Source organism: Cebidichthys violaceus, unplaced genomic scaffold (assembly GCF_023349555.1).
Source record: "Cebidichthys violaceus isolate CVI_PGR_0920_01 unplaced genomic scaffold, fCebVio1.0.p SCAF_6, whole genome shotgun sequence".
NCBI classification, from domain to species: domain Eukaryota; kingdom Metazoa; phylum Chordata; class Actinopteri; order Perciformes; family Stichaeidae; genus Cebidichthys; species Cebidichthys violaceus.
Window position 1 is genome coordinate 16,747,418 of NW_027176816.1, and position 18,415 is coordinate 16,765,832.

An 18,415-nucleotide genomic window follows, 5' to 3' on the forward strand; every position below is an offset into this window, starting at 1 on the left:
AATCATCTGTACTTGGTGGATCTAAACTGCTGAGAACTTTTGCGTTCGTTTAATTATTCTTCCTTACCAACTGTGAAGCTGGGCATTCTCCAAATCTACATTGACTTGCAGTTTTTGTCCACAAAAACAAACAATAACTCAGCGACCTCAGTCACAAAAACACACCACATAGATGAAACATCAGACGATCGAGTGAAACGCGAGAAACGTTGACTTGAAAATGCCATGCTGTTCCTGAGCTGATGGGAGGAAGTGCAGCTCTCACTGAGTGAGATGAACAGAAATGGAATGGAGAGGGTAGACGAGTCAATAAGCCCCGTCGGGTTAAGTGCCTCGAATTTGTCAGTTCAATCCTCCCATCTGAGATGACATTGATTTTGTGATTTGCCTCTCTTATTGACAGGAGAGCTAATAAAGATAATCAGTGCAGAATGCAGTATTCGTCATTGTTGGCCTTGCTGTAGAATGAGGACCAAGTAGTTCTATATATACTGTTGATTAAAGCTGAGATGCGTTTTTTTACAGAAAAATTTCAACAGTTTGGGCAATGCACTTTTTAGTCCAGGATCAGAAGATGGATACCACTCTAAAATATGTCCGGCTTAGCTTTCAGTCTCAATGCTAAGCTAAGCTAACCTCTCTCTGGCTGTCGCTTCATATTTAACACATATAAATGAGTTGTATCGTTTTCCTCATCTAACTCTCGGAAAGAAAGCCCAAAATAGTATTTCCCACAACTTTTCCTCTGAAGTCCCAGTGGAACTGGAGTCAGAGAGCAGATTATACATGAGAAGTCGACGTAGTCACCGGGGCGTCACTCATTGGTTTGTGGACTGCGGATTTCGAGACTTATCTGCAAGCGAGACTTCTGCACTCACCGCAAAATAAGAGTTGGTTGATGAATCTAATTGATAGTCTGCTGCAGACTCAGAGATGGGGTCGATAACTGTTTCAGGTGGTTGTGTGGAGATGGGCGGCTTTTCGCTGGCGCCTGCAATGGATGGACCTGTTGCGGAGTCCACGGCGGGCTCCTCCCACTCACTCAACCACGGAGGCGAGTCATTCTCTTCGTAGCTGACCGGAGGAATGGCGTCCTTAGTGTCGTTGACAGAGAGGTCTATTAAACGGGACACTTCTCTGGAGGTGGTCGGGCTTACGTCGGAGGAAGAGCCAAACGTTTCGCCAGACGGCTCTAAAAACCCTACATCACGGTCTACCTTTTCGCTAGTGCTGCTGGGTAATGTAGTGGGGGGGGGTTTGTCAGTGATATTCCAGCTTTGGGTCTCCTCCTCCACTGAGAAACTTGCAATGCCTCCATTTCCCTCGGTCGTCCCCTCGCTTGTGGTGGGGGCATCGGTGTGCGTCGAAGTGGCCTGGCTGAAGGTTGCGGGCAGGGTGGGGGGGGAAGTGGGCTCGGCGGTAGGGGTGGTGGGTGCTGCGGTGGAGGTTAAAGGGACAGCTGCTGTGGTGGAGGTAGGAGTCTCTGTAAGTGATGGCGGTGTTGTTGTTGTTGTTGCAGCAGCCCGGACAGTAGGGGGTAAAGGGGTCAGATTTCTGGCGGGTGGTGGTGGGATGGTGGGTGTTGGAGGTTTGAACTTGACGATGGAGAAGCACAAGTGTACAAAGCGGGGACAGGAGGGGGACAAGAAAAAAAAAAGCAGGGGAAGACAAAATTAGGATAAAACAGAAAGGGTATGCAAATACATTGAGAAGCAACTCATAAGTGGAGAAAAAAAAAGAAAGATTTATGGTAAAAAAAACTAATAAAAAAGACAAACTACACCAAACAGAGTGAACAGACATAAACACACTAATATGTGCAGCATGTTGCACAGTGCAGTATTTATTACACATAGCTAAAACTATTGCAGTCTAACACAACTCTCCTGCAACTAACCCTACGTTCATAAAGGATGTAATGTTTTGCTTTTGTTAAAACAGTTTGACAAAGGTTTTGATTCAAATTTGTTCCTTGGTTGGAGGCTGCAAATGAGGTTATACTCTAATAATAATCCCCCTTTTTGATGTTAATGATGTTCGACAAAATAAAAACAAAAACCTCTGAATATAAGGTAATACTATTTAACAACTCTTTTTCAGACTTAATGTTGACTCACATTGTGGTTGTAGATGGTGACCCCTCGGCTGCAGGTGTGTTGGTGCGTGCAGACGTGCTGGTGGATACACCAGTTACAGCCCCAGCGACTGCTGACGCACCCTTGGCATCTAGCGGAGCACACAGCACGGTACAGGCAGAACAAAAAACAAAAAAACAATAAGAAATTATATTTTTCCCCAAACATATAGTGAAGGAATTTCACTATATATAATATATATAATGGTCATTTTAAAAATAAACTATGCATCGATGTGTGTGTGTGTGTGTGTGTGTGTGTGTGTGTGTGTGTGTGTGTGTGTGTGTGTGTGTGTGTGTGTGTGTGTGTGTGTGTGTGTACTCACGGCCTGCGTCCAGAGAGCTGCTGCACCAAGCTGCAGTTGTAGAAGGTGAATTCGGTTTCCGCTACCGTTACGTTAGTGAAACGCAGCGACAGGGCCACCATCACGAACTCTGCATCAGAACGAATATATGTCAACTTCAAAGGATCTGACCAACTTGTGTGTCCTTCTTTATGAGCATCACAGTGCTGCTTTGGCAGTTTTGTAAATGTCCTTGTTGCGCTCAACTTTGTGTTCATAGAGGTGTCGCAACTTCGAGTGTCAGTTGAAAATCGATCAAAACGGGGTTTCGATATGAAAAGCAGGATCGGCAATTCTCCTGTAGTATTGTTTAATCCCCACCCCCTGTCCATTTTCTGAGTGCATGAGAAAAAGAAAAAAAACTACGGTAGCCTCCATCTGCACTTTTTCTGAGATGACAGAGAAACAACAGAACTGGAAAATCCTGCCTCCCTGAAGTAGTGGCAAAATTTGGTTTTCCCCAGAAGTTATGTAAACAAAGAACGCCGTCAGAAAAACTACAGTTTGCAGGCAATCATACTGTACACCGCCTCACCACCACGTATGCTGCCCTCTACCTTTTAGTGGCTCAATTGATTGGAAAAATAAATGATTGTTAACATTTTAGTTATTGTTATCACATAATCTTCTGGACTCCATATCAGGGCGTTCCCAAGATATCACAAGAATCGGATGGAGGTGAAGTCAGAGTGACCTTGATCTTTGAGCCCCCCACATTCTAATCATTGAATCAAGGTGGACATGGGGACCGAATGTAACGAAATTCGCTCCAGAAGTTCCCGAGGACAGACGGACGGACAGACGAAATCAAGATTCCATAATCTAGCATTAGCATAGCCGTCAGTTCTTATTTATTCCAAGTCAAATGGAATCATATATTTGGAGTATCGTGACGCCCTTAATGTTTTGTGTATACTGAAAAAAAAGACGTCCCATTGGGTACAATTGTTGACCAAATTCAGAAAATACTCACCATCTCCATGAGTAATGGGGGGCAGGCTGTCGGCTTCAGGGGTCGAGCATATCACACCGGTGTCACTGAGTGAAGCAGGAGCTTCTGTGTCCTGGAAGAAGCAAGAGTAGGCCTCTCCTTTTCCTAGACTTGGGAGTCCCTCTACTGACACCGTAATCTGAGGGGAGGGAGACAAAATGGGACAGGGACGTCAAGAAAAGAGAGGAGCGAGATGGAAAAGAAAAGGAAAGTGATCGGAAACCGATTCCCCCTGCATTACATCGGTTTTCTCCCCGCGGCTGATGTTGTAGAGGCTGAGGCGCTGGATGCTGAGGCACTGCTGAGTCTGGTTGAAGCTCCACAGCCACTGGCCCCGCACAGACCCTCGCTGGCACTCCCAGCGCTGGCCACACCTGAAACAACACGGAGAGGTGAGGTGAGAGAGACAAGGAAAAGACAAAAGTAGACAGGGGAGGGGGCGTGCGAGCATTGGCAGTAGCCCCGCCGTTAAACGTCCACTGACTCACCGTCCCTCCAGGACGCACCAGCCACAGTAGGGGTCTTTGGCGGACAGACAGGATTGACAGTCCAGGTGGTCTCCGCATTCTGCCACCGGAAGCTTCTCGACCTGAAAATGACAGGTAAGTGAGTACTCGAAGACAGATCCATGTGGTGAAATTAGGCAGACACCAGGGGTGTGCTGCTAGTGTCATTTTCACCTTCACGGTCTCCTCATAAGACTAATAAAGTAAAACATTCTAACACACTTCATCACAAAAGCTGCTGCACTATAACTTTGGAAACTCACTGGCATGATGCATCATCATTCATCATTGTATGAACAAGAACAAAGCTATGATTGCTCAGCTCACTCACAATCAGTGTGTAGTTCAATAGCCTTGTGGTCAGCGATTCATAGAAATCCGAGTCCTTCATAAAGACATGAGACCTCATAAAAGATTTTAAACTTACATCAGAGTGCCTTGGATTTCTTTTGATTGTCAACCATAACGTTATAGACTTACATACTGACTGAGTAAGCAGAATGATCAATGCAGTACTATAACCAAATCCTGGAGAGCACTTCGGTTATGCTTTCCGCAATGTAGACATTGAGCTGATGTAGAATCTTGTCGAGGAAATGTTTGTACTCTGTGTTGTGCCTCTCAAACAGACATTCTCAAAGCTCCTCAAAGTTCAATATTTTCTCCGCCCGTTTGCATCCACTTTGTTAAAAAAATGTTGGATGTGCATGGACATACAAAAAACTCGTTGCAGGGAACCCCTGCAAGGTCCATGTACGAGGGTGTGTCGTCACTTTGGTTGTGCGGACACGTAAATTACACTTCAACGGTTTGGAGTTCCATTTTTCATGTAACACTCTTTGAAAAAACAACAGAAATGACTTCAAATGATTTGTTTTTTTATATTTGCTTTCATTGTAGCCAATGCTACTTAGCTTGTAGCTAACTAGCTTACCTGGATAGCTACAGGCAAGTAATGATTAAATAATGTGGTATTTAAGCCAGCTGCAAGCTGACTGAAAAAGCAGTCTCACCATTTGTAGTCATCCCATGTTGACCAGCTAACGTTAACATTAGCCTTCCAAATTCAAATGTGCGATACTAGCCCATCAAATTTAGCAAGATAATTAACCTCTAGTAAGCTAGAGCTTCAAATTGATGCATTTTCTCAGCTACTAATGAGAGTGTTAAGGTCCATTCCATTACCTACTAAGGTTGCTTCTTCTATACTTGCCTCTTTCAGCATGTAGGCTTAACTGCATTTTAGTGCTCTTGCAGCTAAGATTATAGTCTCATCATGCTAGTCATCTATTGTTGGCTAGGAAAGCGTAATGCCAACCTACTTCAAAAGAGCCATACCAATACTAGCTAGCTCACAGATATTCCGCTAGCTAGATATGATAACACTAGTTGAGTAGGTTTAGTTTCAGTTATCTTGATAATTACATTAAAGATTAAAAATAAAACTCAAGGTTCACTTACTGGCTTTCCTCAGAGCATTGCATTCCTAGATTAACCAAGTTGTGTTTCTTTCTGTCATTTACATGCATGCACATAACAACAACATTGATTATCATAGTTATGCAGATGATACTCAGATATATCTAGTCCTCTCACCTGATGACTAAAGCCAGTAAGACTGTGTTATTGTCAAGAGCAGATAATCCAATTATGAAAATAATTGGAAGAGCCAAAACTTCCTCCAACTAAATAAGGGAAAAACTGATATTATTATACAAAGAGAAGATAATCACTATTAATGAACAACTCTAATCTCGGGCTCTAAAAAACTAAAACCAAGTCTGAAATCTGACGGTCATATCAAAGCAGTTACTAAAACGGCCTTCTATCATCTTAAAAAGAAAGAATGGAGGATCTGGTGTCCTAAAGTGACCATGAGAAGCTCAGCCATGCTTTTATTTCCGATAGGATGAACTATTGCAATGGCCTCTTAATTGGTTTTCCCAGAGGGACCATGAAGCAGCTGCAGCTCGTTTTACCCAGGACTAAGGGAACACAGCATATAATACTCTAAGAAACTAAACTTAAATCAGCTCATGGCTACTATCAGTAGCTCTATGACAACTGCAATGCTTGTAATCATATTGTGTTATAGATTCATGTTAAATATAACTCGATTAGATGAAGGCCTTCAGTGGTCTGGGATTGAGACTAGCCATTCAATGTATAGACTGGCAGTTTCCCATACCCATTCATCAGCATCCATGGCTTCCCACACAGACACTCAGTAGGGAGTGTGCCAACACAATGGAGGCCACTTTCCCTGATCAATACCATTGTTATTTCTGACCTTACACCTCCTGCTGACTGTTGTACCCATTGCAGCGGGGTTAGTGGCCTTTGACCCCCACAACCAGCTGGCCTCTCTGTTTTCTCTTATGTTCATTGCCTCTTATTCTTTTATCCTATTTCTCTGCGAGAGAGACACAGCTTGAGGAAGTATCAAAGCCTGAAAAAACTCTGACAAACGATCATTTGTCTGACGATGAATGACAAGCCATGTTCAGATCTTGTGTATGGAGACATCTGGGCGAGAGGTTTAATGGGCAGACGCGCCAAGAAGGGCACGGCTGTTCATACATCTGTTGAGTACTTCAAAGGTAAGCGAAGGTTTAAACAGTAAATTACATTTCGCCACCTCTAACTGTCCAAAAAAGTGTTAGGTTTCTATACTTACAGTAGTTTTGGTCATGACGTAGATGTGTGCTCCAGTCTGGTCCAGTAAAAGGTCACCGTTTATGGGCGAGTTGAGCTGGATTGTCGTGTTCGCGTATACCTCCACCTGGCCGTCTTGGCCCAGATATACCTGTAGAAAAACACTTGGTGTAAGACCCAAATGAACAGCTGATGAAAAAAGGAAAGAAAAAGAATACAAAAGGAATATCTTCTTTGGCTAACAACTCAAACGCAAATCAAATCACACTTGTGCAGAAATCGCAGCAGAAGTGGCCGTGAATGTGATTACGGCAGAGCCAAATCTAATATGAAGCACAGGAAGACACCTCTGGCTTAAGTGATTCCCAGGCCCTCAAACTCTCATGTTACCTCATGTTGATGGGATTAGCAGAGGTTTCCGTGCCTCTTTCCAGAAGGCTCTCATTTGATCGCTGTGAACAGGATGGAGAATCAGTTGTCCCATTAGGGAATGCACTCAACGCATAATGGCATGGGAAGTAGCTCTGTTACGAGCGGCGACTTTTAAGCAGTTTTGCATGTCACATTTTGTAAAGAATGCGATGCTGTATTGAGGATGCAATATCTGTGCAACAGGTGTGTGCGACCGGATTAAGCTAGAGAGACAAACGGGAAGATATTGGTTGATCAACTTTGAAATTGCAGCGATTTACATTATTTCCGACATTGCCCTAACATTAAATGAATAGCTCAAGATTTTGGGAAACAGTGTTTTGCATGAACGTACTAAAAGAGCTTTTATTCATTTTTTGGTGAACTGAATATATCCGTTTGCAACTAATGAACATGAGCGTTGTTAACTCTAGGGACGGTCGACGCTCGCTACAGCCTCGTGTTCTCAGACTAACATTTGTGCGTGCAACGCAAAAAAGGTTTGATGGCCTTTCTGTGCACTCGTATCAAGTGCACACGCCTGGTTTTCACATGCATTGGTTTTGATATGCACAGCAATTACAACAGCAGTCATTGGAAATGACAATCTTGAATCTCAGGCAACCTGGAGGTCAGGATATTAGCGTCATATTTTAACTGAATGGTACGAGTATGGTATCAATCTTCTCATCTAATTCTCAGCAAGAAAGTGAATAGGGCGGATTTTTCTAAAACGTTGAAATATTCTTTTAACTCCAACAGGACATTTGCGTAGATCGACTGCAACTGTATCAAAATCAAGCTGGCAACACAAATCGTGTCCCCAGTTCAACTGGCCGTACCAAATACACTGGTAGGATGGCGAAAACGTTTGTGGTCTTCCACGCACACACACACACACACACACACACACACACACACACACACACACACACACACACACACACACACACACACACACACACACCTGTATCTGGATGCTGTGGAATTCGTCCTGCTGTTATACCATAATCCTGTCACAATAGCTTACTTCAGATGGCTACATGGAGTGCTGCTTTGATCTGCTACCGAAAAGCACGATGTCTCCCTCTCTCTCTCATTTGCACACACATCAAATACTCACACACACACACACACACACACACACACACACACACACACACACACACACACACACACACACACACACACACACACACACACACACACACACACACTGTAAAAACAGACCTAGTACACTTTTGCAGCATTATGTCTACAATCACCCTACATGTGACTATCAGATCCACGCAGATGTTTCAGAAAAAGGTGGAGATACACAGCAGTTTGTGGACAACACTGGAGAAAGCAGTACTTAGAACTTGACAAAAAAGGCAAATAACTCATATTTTTTCAGGAAATACACTCCACCAGTCTTACCAAAAGAATACATAAATATCTTAAAACATGCTCCTTTTTGTTCTGTCTCCAATGACCTCATTCTGCACAGAACAAAAAGCAAATGTATTAAGCACGGGATCATGGCGGTATGCTAGTCTGTGTATGTTGGAGAACTGTGAGTGCTGGAATGACTGGAATCTACTGGCGGCTGTAGTTGCGGAGAAGTGTATGGGAACTGGGACAGACTTTGGTTGCGAAAAAAAATTTTGTAGTCTGAAGTGTGTTTGCTTTGCTAAGAAATGAATCAATGTTGATCCTTAGAAGGGTTAGGCAGTGACAGACACATTGGGTAGGGCTGACAATTAGTAAACCACTGGAATAGAAAATTAGTTTTGTGGTGTGAATTTTTCTGTTATCCCAATGATGTGTCCAAGGGCGTCTCCATGCCTCCCTCCTAGTGCATGCTGGGGCATGCTTTAAGAAGCCTGAATAAAACTGGCACGAAAATTCAAAGCAGTACGTGGGAATGAGCTACCTTGTGCAGAGTTCCTTTGGAGTCTCCGAGGAAGGCGATGCTGTGTCCATCTCTGACACTGACGGCCACCGCAGTGAGACGGGCGGCCGAGGTGTGCCAGGCGGCCCTGGCCTCCAGCGGCGCCCGGCTCGCCATGGGACTGGGGGTGTGGTCGGAGCCGCAGGGGTACGCCTTGAGGGTATTCTGCAACACATGAGGGAAAGTACGCATTTATTTAAACTGAACGCACCAATATTACTTTTGTGTTGTTGCCCTTAATGTCAAACACCTAAGCTTCAGACTAACAAGTTCACGTTCCCATTCTTTCCTGCTGTTGCCGGAGGAGCCTTCAATGCTCTTGATACTCCGTAGAAGGATTGCGCCACAGATTAAAGTAGACTCATACAGACATAAGCCACTGGCTGTTTCGGTTTCGCAAAACAAACGCTTTTTAAATCCTGCTTTCTGGTAAGTCTCAAAGCTCCAGCAGCACATAATTGGCCCTGAAGGAGGGAGTAGAATGAGACATCTTTTGTCAGACTAAAGAGAGTTTATCAAAAACTAAAAAAAGAAAGATGGCTTATCGTTGTTTCAAGGGGAACTGTGATCTAATACATCCTCTCCTCATTCAATCATCTCTGTGTGTCATTCAGCGTTTCCTTTTCTTCTTTCTCCCCGTCGCTGCCTGTGCTAGTCTTTCTATTCCCATGTTCGTGCCCCCCCCCCTTCTCTCAACCTTAATCTCTCTTTTCTTATGTCAGTGGGTTTCAAAAAAACTCCCTTGTCAGAGCTCATTAAGCAGCAGCACAGCTGATTCAGGGTTAGCTTGGTTTATTGATCCCTAATGGTCCCATTAAATGGTTCTGAGGGCAGGCAGGACCTGAGCGGCAGCAGAGGGGGTCACCGGAGCGCTGCAGCTGGGCAAAGCTACTCCTGGGGCATCTGGGAGTTGTGGGCTTTCCAACGAGGGCCTCATTACAATGCCTTCATTCTTCCTGTTGCTAAGCTTAATCTGGGCAATCCAGTCATCCCTTGTTACTGGGCTGTGCTTTCTGTTTTGTCTTTTTTTAACCACCGAAACCAATTGAGTCAATATACTTAAGGTACATAAAGACAGCAGGATATAATTTGTCATGATGCCCTACTATACGGCCGGCATCCATGCTGTAACAAGCAGTCAAAGCAGGAATTTGTTATTGACAAAATCAGTTTTAAAAAGCCCATCTCTGCAAAATATTTGCTCTTTTTCCATCACGGAAACAGTCAGCCTCCTTCCCTGTCCTTCATCCGCCGCATCCTTACCATGGGCAGGTTGGCGCAGCTGGACTTGACCTCGTACTCTATGTAGGCCACCTCTCCTCTTCCCTCCACCCGGCCGTCCTGGGTGTAGCAGAGGTCGCGGGTGGAGTCGATGTGTCCGTCGAGCTCATCCAGCGGGTACACGCACAGAGCCGAGGCGTCCAAGACGGCGTTGTTTGTGGAGCCGCCGCGGGTGGAGAAGACTCCCAGCAGATCCTCGCCTTCCCGGCCGACGCCTTGTCCCACCTGTTGCAACAAAGGCATGGGAAAACATCTCAGTTCAACACAGCCGGCATCGGTAATACCTAGATGTTAAACCATTTCTGAAAGCAGAACATGAAACTCACACACACCAAGTAGTTCCAACTAGATTTTGAAATGCTGCTCCCTACAATAACTTGACGGGCTCGTGTGTTGATAATATTTAGGGATAAAGTACCTGGGCAGCCTGGAGCAGGTTGTAATTCCTGGAGGGAGAGGAAGTGGATCGGCAGACCAGAGGAACCTCCACGTAGGAATAGTAGGAGGTGTCGTCCAGGCACACTCTGGCGGCATAGGTCCGGTACTCCCTTGATGCAGACTTGATGTCGCGGCGGTAAAACAAGAAGTACACGAACGCGCGCCGCGTGAACGCCATCACGAAGTGGTGGTCGTATTCCGACAGCCGCCCGGCCACCGCCAGCTTGGCCGTCTCCTCGTAGGAGAAGACGGGCTCCGATGAGAGGTGGCGGGTGGAGATGGGCGGGTGGCTGGCGGTGTAGCCCCTACCCACGTACATCACTGTCCTCTCACCGCCGCGAAGCCCCACCACCAGCCCCACGGTTGACACCGACGGGTCGTTGGCGGCGACGTACTGCGTGTCCACGGGCCTCTCGGTGGAGAAGCGGACCTTCTTGATCGACGCCAGGCTGCGTTTCTGGCAGGTGCCCTGGTGGATGCTGCCGCAGGTGATCAACTCCAGCGCCTTTGGATCCACCAGAAGTAGCTTGTTGTGGTTGCTGGTCCTCCTGGCTTGGGGACAGTTGGACTCGGTCACTGGGGGGAGGCAGTCCTTGCTGTCGCTCACGGGACCGGTCGCCTCCTCCAGCTCCAGCCGGAGTCCGTCCGATCCGTCCAGCTGGAAGAGGTGGTCCCTGGCCCCCACGTACACCGTCCCCACGGAGGGGTCTGGGTGAAGCACCAGGTGCTGGAACTCAGTGTCATTGCGGGAGAAGCGAGGGTAGGAGCGACCGCGGGCTGTGGCGAAGACGATGAGGATGAGGATGAGGAGTAAGAGCAGGGTGGGGTTCAGAGCCTTCCCATGTGGCATGGCAAATATTCTGAGGAGAGAAACAGAGCAGTTTAGAGGCCTTCACTTGCAGATCTTTGAGGTTAAACATCAACATTCGATAAGGCAAACGCTGCTTGTATAGTTGAGTATAGTGCAAGTTTAAGAGTTTTGGAGAGAAATATTAAGATGTGGTGAGAAGAGCCTCTTAACAATTTAAGCTACGGTAGCAAGAAAAAAAGCTTTTTCACTGTAGCACGGGCCGACATGTTCCATCAGTATCATGAACACACACACACACACACACACACACACTGTAGTTTTTCATGCACTATTTACTCCTGATTCAGTCGCTGCTGCTTAAAAAGAACAGTGCCCAGCTGTTGTAAAAAAAAAAAGTGTCCTTAGAAGGAACAAATGAGTACCACAGACAGGCTTGGGAAGGTGGAAAGTATTGAGAGACAGTTTAACAGTTTTGGTCATTTTTTTTAAATATAAAAAATATACGTTATGTCCAACGAAGTAGCAATCTTACTGGATACACCATTCTTTTGTAAGTGATGTTAATCTAAATTACAGTGTAATTGATTTTCCAACACAGTGCTTAGAGGTAGACCTACTACTGCTGCTATGACTAACTATTACAGTACCTATGATTATTTACACTATTTAAATGTGTTTTTACATATATTCATTACAAAATATTTCATTTTATAAAATGTATATAAATATTTAATTAATATTGACATAATATGCTGCGAGTCAATTTAAATTGTTTCATTACTTCTTGTTAATAACTGTTCGAGGATCCAAAAAAAGATACAATCCTTTCTTATGAAGACTTTTGAGACGTGTTCTCAGGAGTGTATTGTGTTTTTCTGGATATCTGTTCTAGTATGTGTAAAAGATCTGACCAGTAGATTTGTTTTTTTACATATAAAGAATACATGTGTACGTTTGGAATCATTTCCCCACATTCCCTCGATGGTGTTCTTATGTATCTTATATTCATCTCCTAAGCATATTCCTGCCAATAGAGTGATCTAAGGTAGAGGAAAATATCTTTGAAGCTCTGCTTGTTCATTATGGCATATAGTTGTTCTCAGTTCCAACTCTCATGTATAATTGAGTCGTTTTGTCTTTATCTATTTATGTTTAGGGCTTTGAGTCTCCCGGTTTCTTACAAAGGGTGGAGATCCCAGAGAGCTTCTAAAACTTCTCTCAAATAGCCTCTCACTTGCAAATATCGATACAAGTTATTACTACAGACACCATATCTATTTGCTAGTAGTAATGCGTTATAAACTTCTTTTTAAGTTAAGTTGGACTCGATGAGCTTCCGTTTGGGGCTCAACATGTTGTTCGTCCTCAATAAAATTGGTTTTACACAATGTTGCCTTGTGTTCATTTGTGAAGATTTTGTTGCTGAACAAAACGTGCAAGTATCATAAACGCTTGTTTGCCACAGAGTTCATTTTCCGCATTAATCCAAAATCCAATGGAAAAACCCCATTGGCTTTTTTTCTCCCCAGAGGGAACCAATGCGATGCTAACTTCCTGGTTGGCCTATAAAAACATGTCTTCCCTGCAGCGCTCTCTCACTGCAGCCCAAACTGTGCCGTGTATTGATGAATCCATGGCTCTGTCCGTGCTGTGTGCAAGCGGCGGACAGATTTACAATCGTGAGGTTTTTTCCCCCACCCCTCTGTCAGTTTCATCTTGGATCTAAAATATTAACAAATCGCCTACGGCCCTTACAGCTGGAGCATTCAAAAACAATAACTCTCACTCCCCCATTTGGACAGCCATCACTCAACACCTCTGGAGAGGAGAGAGGTTTGTGGACACTGAGAGCCTTTCGCATTAGGAGATAAAAACCTGTTTAATTATTGAACAGGTTCCTCAGACCTTTCACTGACCTTACTGGGAAAGGTTGCTTAGAAATACACAACTCCCGTTCGCTGTGCGGCATTTGGAGCGAGCTTTAAACTGGGGATGTGCAAGAGCTCTTATCAGGATTAAGCTCATTTCGTAGTTCCCTCTAAATTACTGGGATAACCTTTCAGGCAATGCTGGAATAGATGGGGCAAGATGATGGTAATGCAACACTTAATGGTGCAACCGCCATGAAACTCACCAGAAGATGTAAGTGTACGCGGTGGGAGGCGTCTCGAGGAATTGTTTTTGTCCGGTGCCAATGTTCTCGGAACGTATTTGACGTTCAACACGTTTGCGATACGAGTCAAATCCCCCACAAAAGCATTGGCGCAAAAACACCGTGAACAAGTCGTGGAATTCAAAGACGCCACCAGCGGGGTCTTTAACTGGTTGGCTCGCTCCACGTGAAGGCGTCCCCCTGCTACGGTGCTGCTTTCGTCCACAACAAGAACCTTGAGGTGGGACGTCGACGGCACAGGTTCCCCTGAATGTCGATCTCCTGCTCCCGTTCACACGCGAGCCCAGGCGGGGGAGCGTTCCTGAACATTTCAGGGATGGACTGCATGTGGAAAAGGGACTTAAGATGCACGGAATATTAACTAAATTGAAATTGTCATTGTCGCTATTATTTATGCCCCAACACTTTGCATAATGACAGAGGATTTGTAGAGAAAGCTATGACTATATTGTGACATTTAGAAAAATTACCATTACATGGCAGTGTGAATAGACTGCTAAGACATCAGACATGCAGCGCCATCTCACCTAGCTGTCCGCCCCCTGGGGCTGCAATCAGGACGAGGACGAGGGGTGTCAAAAAGGGAGGAGAACGTGGATCTCTGTGTGAGTGGGTGTAGATCTCTGCCTGTGTACATAACCAGGGGGGCCATCCAGGAGCAGCTGCAAGTGTCTTAGTGTGTCTGGTAAGTGGGTGAGTGTGTCCCAGGCCTCCTCTTTTACTTATTCATGAGCAGGATAAAGCGTATAATAAGTAATAACCTCCACGCCCGCTGTCAGAGGATTTGAGTTGGGCGTGTAATGCGTCAAGAGGAGTGGCCATTACAGAAAAAAAAATCCACAGTGGTTTGAGACAGAGGAGGAATAGTCGTCATGAAATATAGATATAAAACAAACCTCATGTTTTATTGAGCCGAACATCTAGAGCCCTCAGATACAAGTTCTCTGTCGTGGCTCTTTAGGGTCGGTCCACCACTGACAGATAATCACGGCCACCTCAGTCACAACTCTGGTGATATCCTAAATCTTTTGCACCGCCATCAACTTGTTGTATGGAATGGAATAATTTAATACTTTCCAAAGCATATTGTCCTTATTCAGGAACGTATCTTGGAGCACATCTAAAAACGGTGTGTCAAGTAGTGAGTCAAGTACCTAATAACTTTTGAAGCTGGGTATTTTCGGCCTCGCCCAGCTTCTGTAACAGAGAGCCTGGGAACAATCCGAGACGAATTCTCGCAGCTACTCTGAGCAAGGCGTCCCCACCTGCTCTTTGACCGGACAACACGCCGCGGCCGACATATTTATAGCGTGCGACGACCCCCCATCGCCATGGGAACCTCCTCTTACCAAACAGCAATGACGGCTTCCTATGAGCTACCACAAGATCGGAGTTGATGATGTGGTGTGGGAGAGAGTGGAAATGGAGGGAGAGAACAGATGTGGTTGATGTAAAAGCTATCCGAGACCTATTGAGGCTATGAGACATTTTCACTTAATTCAGATGAGCACTCTTCAACTTAGATCGCTCTTTCAATAATCATCCATTTAATAATAAGTGATTCTTAAAGGAAGTTTGTGGATTTTCAGTGGCATGAACAAGCTTACTTTTAAGCCTTTTAAAGTAAGAGCAGATCCATTATCGAGTGAGAGTGTGGATCCAAGAGGTTCACGTTTATTCACTACATTTAGAAAACACACTAAATGTTTGCATACGTGGAAAATATCCAGATTTACAAAAACTTGCGTTCTGCCAATGCTCAATTTCCTTTTATGAATCCCAGATCACGCTGTAAATGTGCGCAGCTGGTTCAGCCTCACATCCCGCCCTCTACACACACACACACACACACACACACACACACACACACACACACACACACACACACACCCGGCAACGATCAAAGCACCTCGTGAATGTTGACGCTGCTGATCAGTGGTTCTTTACAGTGAATCACGGAGGAAGAACACTCACATTTCTTCCATTTACATGATGATAATAATTAAATTTCCTCAGAGGAGAGCAGACAGCGCTGATAAAACATTAAGTGAAATTTGATTTGAGGTTTGAGTTAGTTTATATCTTTAACAATTGACATGTGCTTATAGTTATGGCTCACTAGTACAATACCAAATAACACTGGTTTGACTGTTCTTAATAAAGAGAATATATAAGTGCAAATTAACGTGCAATGGTGCCTCACATTTCATTTCTATAATCCGGCTTCATTTCACCACCTCACCATGTGCGTCGCGAATTTCCCCGTGTCTCCAAAATGTTCGTACGCGTGGGTCAGAGTTCCCGTACGGGTGCGCACATTCTCCCGTCAAGTTTGTTCTTATAGATCACAACGTTTGCGTGGGGAGTGGCGTACGCAGCGGGTATAAATGAGACCCCAGGCCTTTTGCCACAGTCGGCCTCTTACCGCTACTCCTGCTGTGGAAGTGCTTAGCAGTAATCCAAATACCTCCGCCACCCTTCAGAGGAGCAGAGAGGTGGTGTCTCTCATGCTGTTCACCAACAATCTCCAGAGCTCATCACTTGTGTCTGGAATGCAGCATGTTCGGCCACGGGGCACAGTCCAACGCCTATAAATAACCTCTGGTAGACCATTAGACCGTCAACTGATTTGGGGAGGTCAAACGTTCACATGCAAGCAAACATATGAATAAACACACAAGTCATTTCTAGGGCTGAACCCCAATCACAATTCTCATCAATACGATGATTCCCTCCATTTTTAAACTTTTCTTTGCGTTCTTTTGACTGTGGACGGCAGGGTGACATACCCATCCCGATCGGCAGTACTAGAAAAGTTGATATACGAGTATGTGCCAAGTGTATTTATGCCCCCTATAAACTTCTCAGAATGCGGTCTCTTCAGTGAACTTTTGCCCTAACCATTCCTATCTGCCTCCCTTTCTCTCTCTGTTCATGTTTATTAATCGCTGAGAGAGAGTCTGCTGTGCAAGTTCATTTCTAAAGCTCCTAATGAGCCGTGACAGCCCACTGAACGCCTAAGACCCTATGAAATATGTGGGGTCAGCAGCAGCACAGGGACAGTGGGGGGGACAGTGGGCCTGGAGCCATGGAGCACTGCTTTGCATTGTTATGTTCTGGTGGGTCGGCTGGGTCTCGCCCCCCCCCCCCCCCGGGGCCTCCCCAAACTCTGCGACACTGGCATCTGTGGATCCCATCCAGAGAGTACAGTAGAGAGAAGAGCATCGGAGTGTCTGTTTTGAGATCAGCAATGACCACACGCAGGCAGCAAGATACAGAACAGGCACAAACGTCGGCCAGTTAACAATTGGGATCGATTTAAAAGTCGGGGTCTGGAAAGACAACAGACTCCATGCATTAGAGTGATGTTCATGAGGCTGATAGAGTTAAGTTAAAAACGTTTTTTTTATTTACAAGAAAACCAAAGCATTTACTGTTCTAATGCTGAAGGAAACTGTTGGTAGTGAAGACAACAGACATCTCTGACATCATCGGGTGTAATCCGAAGCCCAACTATAAATCAAACCCTATGTCCAGGTATCACTGGCTGGACTGTTAACCTCTTGCGCCAAGCATGACTCCAGCTTTAGTGCCAACTCTTGGGTCATGCATTGGATGTGTCGAGTTTCGTTGGCAGGTCTGGACAATGTGGCCAAAAAGTTATCACCTCTGTTTTTCCATATTAATTGATGTTGATCTTTTTTTAACAGTTTTAAGAGTATTCTCCTTAACACATAACCCTAAAGGAACCAGAAGATTATTTATGGTTTGTAATATATTTATCTATTCATTATCACAATGATCAGGTAGTTGAGGGTTGATTAAATATGTACAGTGTATACAACCATTCTCGTTGGCCAGCTCACTGCTGCGCGCTGCTTTTGAGCCCACCAGAGTCCTCTGCCGGCTTAAGTCTGGTTAGCTCGATGCTAAAAACAATTCAACCTTCCAAATATACGAGTGATATACTGACTTGTTTTAGTGGCTGAGCCCTAGTTCATGTCGAGTAGCTCTACAGGCATTGCTCTCCATTCTGCAGAGCGGGATTTTGTTTTTGTTTTTTAAGTTGGATGCTGGTGTTACGCAGCTAACACGATGGCTTCCTCCATTTTGGACTCCTGTTCTCGCTGGTTGCCCACAAGGTTGGCAGATTGCAGTTGTTTAGTGACATGAATTAGCTTGTTGAAGTTGAACAAATACACCAGGGCTGTTAATGATGAACGGTTTAACCGTTGACCGCGCACAAGCATTTCGACCGGGTTGCCTGATTTGTGCATACACTGCAGCTGGCAGTCCGCCCATCATACTCGTTCCCCTTTCTGAAGATGACTTCTCCGGCCTGGTGGGACGACGAGTGACCAAAACTCAAATAAAACAAGCTACGTTGAGTGTGAACCCAACTAAACAAAGGGAATGCCTGCGTTAAGTCCAACTTTCAACTCGTGACCAGACACAACAAACTGGAGGTCACTGTCTATTGAGCACATCCACATACCGTGTAGTCGCTGGTTGTGTCTCCCTACTTAGATAGTTAGATCAGCGAGAGCGCTAATATTATGAGAGGCAGATGCACACATGCTTGGCCCCTCTCCACTTCCGTCGTCTTCTCCGGGGTCAATGGCCATTGCTCCCCCCCCCACAGTTCACAAGCAGACACTGAAGGTCTCTCTCCCCGGCCCTCCGGTGTGCTGAAGGGGCTCTCTGTCCGCCGCCGGAGGGAATAGTGTCTCTTTCACAG

The 18,415-nt window shown here is 45.2% G+C and overlaps 1 protein-coding gene across 1 annotated transcript in view; it reads right to left on the minus strand.

Annotated features, from left to right (window-relative positions):
• Positions 1-18,415, minus strand: part of plxnb1a (plexin b1a) — a 67,295-nt gene that overhangs the window by 22,118 nt on the left and 26,762 nt on the right. The window contains exons 4-13 of the mRNA XM_068733756.1: positions 10,674-11,553; positions 10,238-10,480; positions 8,957-9,139; positions 6,653-6,781; positions 3,958-4,058; positions 3,711-3,843; positions 3,452-3,608; positions 2,461-2,569; positions 2,118-2,226; positions 879-1,595 (exon numbers count right to left, since the gene is read on the minus strand). Coding sequence (XP_068589857.1) covers positions 879-1,595; positions 2,118-2,226; positions 2,461-2,569; positions 3,452-3,608; positions 3,711-3,843; positions 3,958-4,058; positions 6,653-6,781; positions 8,957-9,139; positions 10,238-10,480; positions 10,674-11,543 — 2,751 coding nt within the window. The 5' untranslated portion in view covers positions 11,544-11,553. The remainder of the gene's footprint in view (positions 1-878; positions 1,596-2,117; positions 2,227-2,460; positions 2,570-3,451; positions 3,609-3,710; positions 3,844-3,957; positions 4,059-6,652; positions 6,782-8,956; positions 9,140-10,237; positions 10,481-10,673; positions 11,554-18,415) is intronic.